This window comes from Pelophylax lessonae, assembly GCF_965119305.1.
Source record: "Pelophylax lessonae genome assembly, chromosome: 9".
In the NCBI taxonomy this organism is placed as follows: Eukaryota; Metazoa; Chordata; class Amphibia; order Anura; family Ranidae; genus Pelophylax; species Pelophylax lessonae.
The window spans coordinates 165,093,268-165,105,816 of record NC_138776.1 but is presented as its reverse complement, the minus strand read 5'-3'; the positions used below and the strand labels follow the sequence as shown (position 1 = coordinate 165,105,816).

Below are 12,549 nucleotides of genomic sequence, written 5' to 3'. Positions count from 1 at the left end.
GTGTATGTGGTCCCAAGAGAAAGTGCACAGTGCTTACGTAGTAGCAAAGTTGTGCAAATTATAGTATTGTATAAGGTGCTGTGTGCATGAAGGAATATTGAAATGTGCAGTTAGTGTAAAAGGAAGATGGTACTCTCAACAACCCGTAATGCTGAGTGGATTGTACCGTCTGTGTGCCAATCATCGGATGTAAGCGACCTTCTGTCGGTGGTAAGTGGGTAAAGTGCCAAAGTGCAAAATAAGTGAATGGACAGTAAGTTAAAACCTTTTATTGTGACATCCCCTTGCGGGGGGAACTAACATCCGTGATTAATAAAACCAATATCAATAAAAATGGAGTGATAAGTGAATTGCGCCCTTATAGCGCGTGCTGGGAGTGAAAAAGTGCTAATACCGGAGGTAAAGCACTTACCAAAGAACTCTCCCTTACTCCTCGACCAGCCTGGTTGGTTGTTTCTCCCCTTTTCTCTGATGCCTGCAAAGCTTTGCTTTTGGATGTTCACAGATATCGTTGCACATGCATCTAGGGAGTCAGTGTACAAAAACCAACAAGGCTTCCATTGCGTAGTACAGTATTACATTGAGGGAAAAAAAGTAGCGACTCACTGTTAGGAAGTTCTCCGTCAGCTTGTTTGGTGTGTTTCTGGTGTGCGGCCGTGCGGTGCTTCCGCGTTCCACCGACCAGAACCACCTAACCGGAAGTGATGTATGATGCTGGTTGCCGCTCTACGCGTTTCGTCACTGCAACGTCATCTGGGGCGGTCCCAGTTCTGCTGCTGTAGCCCATCTGCGTCAAGGTTTGATGAGTTGTGTTCAGAGATGGTATTCTGCATACCTTGGCTGTAGCAAGTTGTTACTTGAGTTACTGTTGCCTTTCAATCATCCCGAACCAGTCTGCCCATTCTCCTCTGACCTCTGACATCAACAATGCATTTTCATCCACACAACTGCTGCTCACTGGATATTTTCTCCTTTTCAGACCATTCTCTGTAAACCCTAGAGATGGTTGTGTGTGAGTCCCAGTAGATCAGAAGTTTTTGAAATACTCAGACCAGCCTGTCTGGCACCAACAACCGTGCCACGTTCTTCCCCATTCTTCTGATGCTCAGTTTGAACTTCAGCAAGTCGTCTTCACCATGTCTAGATGCCGAAATGCATTGAGTTGCCGCCATGTGATTGGCTGATTAGCAATTTGTGCTACCAAGCAATTGAACAGGCGTGCCTAATAATGTGGCTGGTGAGTGTATATATTGTTTATATGTTATATTGGTATTTGTGCTGATCAGGGCTTTTATTCTCAGTGAAATGGTGCTGGAAGTCCCCCCTTCTGGGTCACTTCGTGCCTTTGCTTCTACCCACCTCTGAACACCATCCCTTGGTTCCACCCCCTACCCACCTCCAAGCACCACCTCATTTAGGGAATACAGAGCCAAGTATCATTTTGCTGTCCTAAGTAATTTGTAACTTGTATGAAATTTGTTAATGATAACAAGAAAAGCTGTAACGTAGACCCCCCCCCCTTCAGCCAGCAGCAATATACCCCCCCCCCCCCAAGCACCATTAGATTCCCCCAGCAAAAGTCAACCCCTGCAACAAAGTATTACCCAAGCAACAATAGACCCCTGGCAGCAACAACAGGTCTTCCAAAAGCCAGCATCAATAAACTCTCCAGCAGTTAGGTACAATAGATCCCTCTCTCAATAGTAGATCCCTTCCAGCAACAATAGATCCCCCACCACCAACAATAGACCTCCCCAGCAACAATAGACAACCTCACAAAAAATAGATCCACTACAGCAACAATAGATCCCCCAGCATCCAGCATCAGTATGCCCTACAGCACACCCCTTGCCATTACATACATTCAGTGCTGGAGGTGCCAGAACTGCGTTCCTCATGTTCCTGCTGAAAACAAGCCCTGGTGCTGATCATAGCAGAGAACCTTAAAGGGTTTGTATAGTCAGAAAGTTTTTCATCTTAATGCATTCTATGCATTAAGATAAAAAGCCTTCTGTGTGCAGCAGCCCTCCTAATACTTACCTGAGCCCCCTCTCTATCCAGTGATGTCCACGAGTGCTTCAGCCTAACGGGACTCTCACTCTCCTGATTGGCTAAATGAGTTTGATTGACAGCAGCAGCGCTGCTGTGTCTCAGCCAATCAGGAGAGAGAGGGCGGGGGCCAAATGGCAGCTCTGTGTCTGAATGGATACACAGAGCTGCAGCTCGGCTCAGGTGCCTCCATAGCAAGCTGCTTGCTGTGGGGGCACTCGACAGGAGGGAGGGGCCAGGAGCTCCAGCCAGGGACCCGAAAAGAGGAGGACCCTATAGCAAGCTGCCTGCTGTGGGGGCACTCGAAGGAGGGAGGGGCCAGGAGCTCCAGCCAGGGACCCGAAAAGAGGAGGAACCTATAGCAAGCTGCCTGCTGTGGGGGCACTCAACAGGAGGGAGGGGCCAGGAGCTCCAGCCAGGGACCCGAAAAGAGGAGGACCCTATAGCAAGCTGCCTGCTGTGGGGAAACTCGACAGGAGGGAGGGGACAGGAGCTCCAGCCAGGTACCCGAAAAGAGGAGGACCCTATAGCAAGCTGCCTGCTGTGGGGGCACTTGACAGGAGGGAGGGGACAGGAGCTCTAGCTAGGGACCCGAAAAGAGGAGGAACCTATAGCAAGCTGCCTGCTGTGGGGGCACTTGACAGGAGGGAGGGGACAGGAGCTCCAGCTAGGGACCCGAAAAGAGGAGGACCCTATAGCAAGCTGCCTGCTGTGGGGGCACTCGACAGGAGGGAGGGGCCAGGAGCATCAGCCAGGGACCCGAAAAGAGGAGGATCTGGGCTGCCCTGTGCAAAACCAACTGCACAGAGCAGATAAGTATAACATGTTTATTATTTTAATAGAAACAAAAATTAGACTTTACAATCACTTTCAATAACTGTGCGCTCTTTATCTTGTCATGATAAGTTTGTCAGTGGGATTCCAGTGAACACAGAATCCTGCTGGCAATTTTGTGATATGACCTTGTAGTACTGCAGTTACAAGTCTATTAACATTATTTTTTTTACCGCAGCTCACATGAAACTAACATTTCCAGTGATATTAAAAATCTATTTTCCTCTCAGCAGGCAGATTGCACTATACCACCTACATTCCCTGACACAGCATATTCCAATTTATAGGACCAGTAAATCTAATACAAACTTCTGCTACAGAGACTCTGTACACCGACCCGATGAACAGTCTTCTGAGAAACTCACTTTCTTGTTTTTATCAAATCAATACATTTTAGGGACTATTTTAGTGGATATAATGTGATTGTATCAATTAGGCAGGCACATCCTGTGGATCAAAAATTTTAGGCTGCCCAAAGATATTAGATGATGGCCCCTCGATGCAGCCCTTGTGGATGGATCAAAAGACAAAGTTATGTGTAAAGGGAACCCCTGACAAATATTTTTTTGGAGAACAAAGAGAATTGGATTGGTTAAAAAAAAAAAACTCCATACATGATTTCTTCTGTTTCCCCCAAATGAGACAGCGTCAGATCTGTTGTACATGCCTCCTCCCTTAGGTGCTTTAGGCATGTGACAACATGTAAGGAGGAGTTCATGGAGTTGATTTACTGAAGGCAAAAAGACCGTGCACTTTGCAAAGTGCAGTTGCTCCAGAGCTTAGTAAATTCGGAAAAGATTCACTTTGCAAATGTAGCACTGCTCCCTTGGGGCTGCTGAGAATGGATCCCCCTGGGTTACCCATAGCAACAGTCCCTGAAATCTTAGTATCTTAGTACTTTAACACTTGGCTCAGTCAATGAACAGTCCAGGGGAGTTGTTTTTTGTATTTTATTTGGAACTGGGATGGGAGAAGGGAATGAGTTGGATACTCAAACTTAGCAACTATGCACAAATCTTTAGGACCTCTCACTGCGGTGTGTGCGGCAAGGCCGCTGCTTCACTTTGCCACTGAGGTAAAGAATAAAAGGTGAACAATACTTTAGATTTCTCTTCAGGGTCTAACTTGGCACCCCCTTTCTTACTCCCTGTGTATGCTGTCCACTGACTCTCCCTGGAGTGGTCCCCTTCCTGGGCAGACCCCTGGCAAGCTCCCTGGTACTCACTGCCACTTGCTCCACTGTCAGTATCCTGGACTTCCAGGCTTAGCACCCCACTTCTGGCTCACTAGACCGACTGCCTGTGGCCACCTTCCACGCTGACAGGAGGAGAGACAGCTGTCACCCTCCTCCTGGGACCTGGCTTCCCGCCCAAAGACGCCCTGTCACATGTGCCCCTGGCTTTTATGACCAATCCCAGGATGCACTGCAGTTGTGCCCTCCCACTGGGACAGCCACAAAAGCCTGTGTCATTGGCTGGGTTTCCTCCACTGTCCAACATGCTCCCCTATTGGATACAGTGGGTACACTCCCTCAGACCAAGTGAATCACACCTGGACACATGTAACAGGCTAAACTAGAAATCCTGATCCCTGATAAGCAGAAGAGCAACAAATGCTTTTACCTACAACCTGACGAGGAGGGTGCTACACAAAGAATACCCAATCACATGCAAGAAAAATAAAAAAAAATGCATTTTCGCTTGCACATGATAAGATGATGGAAGTCAGCAGAGCTTCTGCTCATTTACTAAGCTCTGGAGCAACTGTACTTTGCAAAACCACCGTCTATTTGCCTTTAGTAAATCAACCCCACTGTGTTTCCTTTTAGAATGGACTTCTCCTGATACCCCCCAAGAAGTGATGTCTCAAGCGTGTGAGATGAGGCAGTGCACAGCTGCAGGTTACAGGATTGGCTAGACTCATAACAAATTAACAACAGGTGCACGCACCGCTCACGCTGACTAGGAAGGCTCCAAATAACTGTGGGTGCTCACCTCGGCTCACCACCGCCAAACTTGAAAATAGCAACAAAAATGTCCGCACTCCAACAGATATAATGATGCTTCTTTATTGAACCAACTGACAGTCAATACAGGATACAAAAAGGTAGACACGTTTCACACGTAAAGTCGTGCTTGTTCACCATCTGGTGGTGAACAAGCGCGACTTTACGTGTGAAAAGCGTCTACCTTTTTGTATCCTGTATCGACTGTCCGTTGGTTTAATAAAGAAGCATCATTATATCTGTTGGAGTGCGGACATTTTCGTTGGAGACTCATAACAAGCTGCACTGGTAAAGTATGCAGGTTCCTGAACACAAGGGACATCTGTAAACCTTTTTTTGACAGGAGATGGATCCATAGGGGATTATTTACTTAAGGCAAACAGATTTTGCACTTTGCAAAGTGCAGTTGCATGCACACTTCAAAAATAACTGCTCCAGAGCTTAGTGAATGAGTAGAAGCTAGTCTGATCTCCATCATCCAGTCATGTGCAAGCAAACATGCTGTTTTTTTTTTTTTTTTCCTTGCATGTGATTGGGTATTTTTTGCAAAGTGAAGCTTCACCTCATTTACTAAGCTCTGGAGTCTATTTGCCTTTAGTAAATCAGCCCCATAGTCTGCAACCACAGAATCATAATACAAAGTCTTATGAAGGTGTAACTCCCAACCACCATGGGGAAGTTGGTGGTGCATTGGACCAGGGGGATGGAGTCCTGGGGTTATGGCCCACAATCCGTACACATGGTGAGCAGATAAGGTGGCTCAGACGGATGGGGTGCTGGAAAGCAGACTCAGGGATGCGCCATGTTTAGGAAGTGAAGTGTGTAGGAAAGGGCTAATGTGTTTCCCATTATTTTGGGCTCCTCCTGGAACCCCCCCCCCTTCCCCAGAAGGTGATATCTCAATTCCGCCCTCTCTGGAAGGACTCCATATAAATAGTAGATGGTGTGGTTGGATTCTAGAGAAAGCAGCCTCATGGATTAATAGAATACCAGGACTGTGTCCTTGGCATTCCCATGTGGGCTTCCCTTTGAATGGGTTTCTCCTGGAGATGAGCACCCCTGACCATGGGAACAATGGGACTCGTATGTTGCCACGGAAAATGGGTAAAAACTGTTACATTTGTTACCCTAATGTTTGTCTACTAAGACCACATTCACATTGATCCGACTTGGACCGCGACTTGTCAGCCTGACAAGTCGCGGTCCATCACACTCCCATTGTGTAGTAAAGGAGTCGTTCTAATAGGAGCGACACAAGTCGCTCCGACTTAGAAAAAGGGTCCTGTACTACTTCGGGGCGACCTGGAGGCGACTTGCATAGACGTTCATTTTATGAAGTCCGTGCAAGTTGCGCCGAAGTCGCGCTGCACGTGACTTCACAGGTCGCCCCCTAAGTCAGAGCAACCTAGTGTGAACCGGCACTGAACATGATGTATAATTGAGAATGTATCTTTCAAGTGTTCAGTAAAAGACAAAGACTTCTGACTGGAGCAATGTTATTCAAAGGGGATGCCTGAATACCTGGAGGGAAGCATGTGAAGTGGGCCAGTGCACAATTAACCCATAATAGGCTGCACTAGTATACATGATGCTAAAATCAAATGACAAGTGGAAACCTGGTTGGGCAGGGAGTTGGTGGTGGCTAGTGGAAGGAGGTCTACAATCTTGTTGGTAAGTGAGGAGCAGAGATGTATAGTAACTAAGTAGAATTACTTCACTACTGTACTTAAGTACCGAAATGCGGTATCTGTACTTTTCTAGAGTATAATTTTTTTCTCCTACTTCCACTTTTACTTCACTACATTTTTTCAATGATTTCAATACTTCTACTCCGATATTTTTTTTTGTGCTGCATAGTTACTTGTTACTTTTATAAAAATTACCACTGCCAGAACAGTAGATGGCAGGTTTCATGAAGCTCAAAACATGTGTATTATCAGCTCATACTAAAATAAATGCTACTGTATGTATAAATAAAAGCTGCATTTGAAATAATAAAAAACAATATGATGTTCAAACTTTTGACTTCTTTCTTTAATAACTACATAACACAGTACTTGTACTTTTACTTTCAGTACTTGAGTAGCAATTTTTTTTTTCAAAACTACTGGTACTTTTACTTTCAGTACTTGAGTAGCAACATTTTTTTAAAAAACTACTTGCAATACTTGAGTACAAAAATGTTGAATACTTTAGTACTTCTACTCAAGTCACTTTTTGATCGAGCACTTCCACTTCTACCCAAGTCACTTTTTGATCGAGCACTTGTACTTTTACTCAAGTATGGGTTTCGAGTACTTTATACAACTCTGGTGAGGAGCCTTCAAATGGAACACACCGCAGGTGACCTGAGCCCCTATGTCACACGGGCCCCTGATGCACAGTGCGATCACTAGAACCATAGACTGCAACCATGAAACTAGAATACAAGACCTTGTGAAGAAGCAATTCGAAACTAGAGGGATCAGTGCTGAGTTGGACAAGAGGAAGGTTTCTTGGGGTTCAGGCTACCATCTAACACGAGGCAAGCAGATAAGCTGGAAAGCAGCTTGGGAGAGCCGCATACATCTGTAGGACCCTAGCTGAGCAATGACAGTGTGGGACCACTAATGATCTCCTTACAAGCAAAGGGAATGGAGAGGGAGCTCTGGCAAGAGGGTGTTAGTGGGTTGAGGAGCTTTACACAGACACTATCACCTTTCCTTGAATAGGCAAGGGGAGCAAGGTGTCTCTTTAGGGCAGAAGCTAGGCCACAAGACATGGATTGTGCTTGCATATTCAACCCTTTACTGATCTATGTGGCCAGCTTTACCCTCTGTTCTGCTAGCAGCAAGGCTTGCAGCAAAGGAGTCTGGTAACTGACTGGTGTGGACAGCTGAAAAAACAGTAAAAAAAATGGGCTTTGTTAATGAATAACATACACATCTATGGCCATAATGTTAACCCTCTGCAATCTCCTGGGAGTGATTTGTGTTTGCCTGCACAACCATATGACAAATTTGCAGCTGCTATAAAGTCACTGACAGGATGACCACCTTTATTATAAAGGATGTTTAAAAGTGACATTTGGAAGTATTATATTACGTTACTGAACAGGAGTCATCTGTGTCTTTGAAAATAAACTACCCACCATGGTATCTTCGTTATGTATGTATTCAGTTCCTTAGGGCTCATTCAGACAGCAGTTTAGTGCCATCCTCCATGCAGAGCTGTTGGCAGATGAGTGTGTATTCCCCTCTGAGATTTTTGCAGACAGTGGATGCACACACAGCGTCAAAGTTTGATACATGGGCAGGAGCGGGTGCAGAGATCTGAATGCAATACCTCCATGCACTTGCTCCTGCCTGCGTGTCAAACTTTGACATGCGATTGTGTCCATGCCGGTGCTGCGTGTGGAATCCATTTTTGGACTGCCTGCACACAAGGTGAATGCACATGCGGCTCTGCACTAAGGATGGCACTAATCTGACGTCTGGATGAGGATGAGCCCTAAATTCCTGAAACGTTTACATAGTATATGTATATGTACTAAGAGTGGAATGGCGCTGAGGAAACACTCATAAACATTTTCATATATATGCAACCTTCCAAAGCACAGCCTTCCATTACCTGTAAGGAATATCATCATGCCGCAGCTCAATACACATTGACACTGGAGAGCTGGAAAGTTTTGTTGTGGTGTCTTGGTCAATAGTGCTCATTGCTTCAATCTGAGCTGTCATATCAACATGGAAGAAGGAGGTGTCAACTTCTGTCTTCAACTCGAACACAAGACCAGCTCTGCCATAAGAGAAAACACATGTGGTCACATCAAATTACTTCCAGCGTTTCATAAAACAAAAATGAAGAACTAACAAGCTCATTCCCTATGAGCAATGCGGAGCAACCTATTTATAGCACTGCCCCCTAGGGGGCTGCTGAGTGTGGATTCCCCTGGGTTACCCAAAGCAACAGTCTGTAAAACGTATCACTTTAAGACTTGGCTCAAACAATGAACAGCCCAGGGGATTTGGTTTTTGTGTTTTATTTTAGAATTTGGATGGGAGCAGGGATGAGTGGGATACTCTAACTTGAACTATGCACAATTTCTGAGGACACTAACTGCAATGTGTGTGGCAAGGCCGCTGCTTCACCTTGCCACTGAAGTGAAGTAGAAGATATGTTCCTTACTGAATTTCTCTTCAGGGTCCTGACTTGGCACCCCCTTTTTCACTTCCCATGCATGCTAGCCCCTTGTCCACTGACTCTCCACTAGAGTGGTCCCCTTCCTGGGCAGACCCCTGGCAAGCTTCCCGGTACTCACAGACACTGTTTCTCCCTGGGTTGCTCTGCCTTCAGCTCCACTCATCAGTATCCTGGACCTCCTGGCTCAGCATCACACACTTAGTCCACTAGGCCGACTGCTTATGACCACCTTACTTGCTGACAGGAGTAGAGACAGCCGTCACCATCCTCCTGGGACCTGGCTTCCCACCCAAAGATGCCATGTCACATGTGCCCCTGGCTTTTATGACCTATCCCAGGATGCACCACTGTTGTGCCCTCCCACTGGGACCGCCACAAACGCCTGTGTGTCACTGGCTGGGTTTCCACCACTGTCCAACAGGCTCCTCTATTGGATACAGTGAGGACACTCCCTCAGACCAAGTGAATCACACATGGACACATGTAACAGGCAAAACTACTGATAAGCAGATGGAGCAAACAATGCTTTTACCTAGCACCTACCTAGGAGGGTGCTACATACAATAACCAATCAAAGTTCACTCTTTACTGACCTGATGCTGACTAGTGAAATCTAATAGGATGTTATGGCATACAGCACTTTGCCCATCGTTAATTAGAGTCCGCGTACCCAAGTGTTTGTGGGTTGTATTAGTTTGGGACATGTGGAACCCAGGTGTCTGAACTTTTGTTTGGATTGTATGGGGCAATGTCAAATCAAACTGACTTTAATTAAAAAATGATGTACACCAACTCTTTCTGATAAGAGTTACAATCTTATCCAGAACAACAATTTATTGCTATAATATTTATGCTAAGTTTCGTTTAAATGAACTAAGCTAAAATACACATTCCTGCAGCAGTCTTCAAAAGCTTGTAGCTGCAGCATATGTACTGTATGTATACTTCAGCAAACCTTCCTCTGACAAGGTCACTTTAGCCACTTGACCTTCGGAAGATTTACCCCCTTCATGACCAGACCACTTTTTGCTTTTTGGCACTGTGTTAATTTAACTGACAATTGCACAGTCATGCAACGCTGTACACAAATTAAATTTATATCATTTTTTCTCCCCTACAAATAGAGCTTTCGTTTCGTGTTATTTGATCACCACTAGGTTTTTTATTTTTTTTATTTTTTATTTTTTTTGCGCTATAAATGAAAAAAAGACTGAAGATTTTATAAAAAAAAATTATAAATAAATAAATATTTTTTTACTTTATGCTATAAAACTTATCCCAAAAAAGTAAAAAAAAAATAAAATCTCTTAGTACATTTTTGGCCAAAATGTATTCTGCTACATGTCTTTTGGTAAAATAATTGTACAGTATATTGATTGGTTTGCCTAAATGTTATAGCGTCTACAACCTTTGGTGTAGATACTGGAATTTTTATTTATTTATTTATTTATTTATTTATTTATACTAGTAATTATGGTGATCAGCAGGACAGCACACAAGTCTCACAGTAACTGACACTTTGTGGGAACTAACTGCCACTGACATCACCAGTGACATTATTACAGTGATTAGTGCTAATATTATGCACTATCACTGTACTAATGACACTGGGCTGGAAGGGGTTAACAATTATGGTGATCAAGGGGTTAACTATGTGCCTAACAAATGTTTAAGTGTGTACAGTGCGCTGCTTTTTCTGGGGATCTAGATGTTTTCATTCCCTGATAAACCAACTAGATTCCCTTGTCACTGATCACAGCTCTGGGCTGTTTAAACTCACAGAGCCGTGTTCCGTGAGACTCAGAGCCGATTGCCAGGGGACGGCGGTCAATCACTGGCTGGGACCTGGTGATCGGCATGTGCTGTGACAAATCACAGCACAGCCGAGCACGCACCCCTACCCAGAAATGCAGAATCACATATATACACGTGTTTCTGCACAGCCAGCTCGCACTGTCACGGTATATGTATAGTGTGCGGTCAGCAAGTGGTTAAAGCGGTAATAAACTGCAGCTTTTTTTTTTTAACCCTGCAAGACAATGGCAGAATGTGCTAGTATGCATCGCATACTAGCACATCATGAAATACTTACCTTTGAATGAAGCCCAGCGGTGCACTGTCACCGTTGAAGGCGCTTCCATATTCACCCGGTCTTTCTTCCAGGTTCGCGTGCTCTGGCCATCTGACTGGCCATGCCACGATGACGTGGACCATGGCACGAAGCTCTGGAGGGATGGCACAGGTAAAACGTCTCTTCAAAAAACTGGCTGAATGCAGTGTAAATATCTCCTATACAGTGCAAATTTAGGGAGATACTCATTTTATCCTACAGGGAAGCCTTTATATATATATATATATATATATATATATACATATACAGACATCCCAACCTGCAAAAACTCATTTCAGGGAGGTGGCAAAGTCATTTCAGGGAGGTGCCCCCCCCCCCCACGCACGCCGCCGCACCCCCCCCCCCTTTCCAATTTAACACAACCAGAGAATAATGAAATTAAATGTAATCAGTATACCTGGTCACTGGTGTTATTACTGGTCACTGGTGCTGGTACTGTACTGGCCTGGTTGCTGGTGCTGGTACTGGTGCTGCCCTGGTAACTGGTGCTGGTACTGGTCACTGGTGCTGCCCTGGTAACTGGTGCTGGTCACTGGTGCTGGTACTGGCCTGGTCACTGGTGCTGCCCTGGTAACTGGTGCTGGTACTGGCCTGGTCACTGGTGCTGCCCTGGTAACTGGTGCTGGTACTGGCCTGGTCACTGGTGCTGCCCTGGTAGCTGGTGCTGGTACTGGCCTGGTCACTGGTGCTGCCCTGGTAACTGGTGCTGGTACTGGCCTGGTCACTGGTGCTGCCCTGGTAGCTGGTGCTGGTACTGGCCTGGTCACTGGTGCTGCCCTGGTAACTGGTGCTGGTACTGGCCTGGTCACTGGTGCTGCTCTCTTGTCTGTGCTGGCCTCTGGGTTTAGGTTAGGTCAGAGTTGGTCAGTGTTGTGGCCGATGATCCAGCGCTCGCCAAAAATGCTTCTGGAGTGGAAGATGTGGCTGAAGTAGAGAGCAAAGCTTCTGCTTCCTCTCTGCTGCTCCTCCCACAGGCGGAGTGCATGTGATCATATAACTCCGTCTGTGAGCCGGATCTACAGCGGCTCCGTCGGGCGTTCTTATTCTCACTGCACAGGCGCTGACACTCTGCATCGATGCTCCTGACTGTCACCGGGATATTGCCCTGAGCTCGCGGGTGTCTGTGAGCTCAGGGCGGAAAGCGGGAGTCTCCCACGACTTGCGGGAGACTTGAGATGTCTGTATATATAAACTTTAAGGGTAAGTTCACCTTCACCAAAAACTGCCTATACAGATTAGAGGTGTCTATAGATTAAAACAAACTGTGCAGTTTTGACTAAAGTTAAATAATTCCCTTGCTATAGGTGAAGTCCATTTACATACCTCATGAAGCCTGAGTGAAAAA

At 45.6% G+C, this 12,549-nt stretch overlaps 1 protein-coding gene across 1 annotated transcript in view; it reads right to left on the bottom strand.

Annotated features, from left to right (window-relative positions):
• LOC309564285 (microsomal triglyceride transfer protein-like) overlaps positions 1 to 12,549 on the bottom strand; it is a 227,562-nt gene that overhangs the window by 18,671 nt on the left and 196,342 nt on the right. The window contains exon 17 of the mRNA XM_082268911.1: positions 8,498 to 8,668. Within this exon, the coding sequence (XP_082125037.1) occupies positions 8,498 to 8,668 (171 nt within the window). The remainder of the gene's footprint in view (positions 1 to 8,497; positions 8,669 to 12,549) is intronic.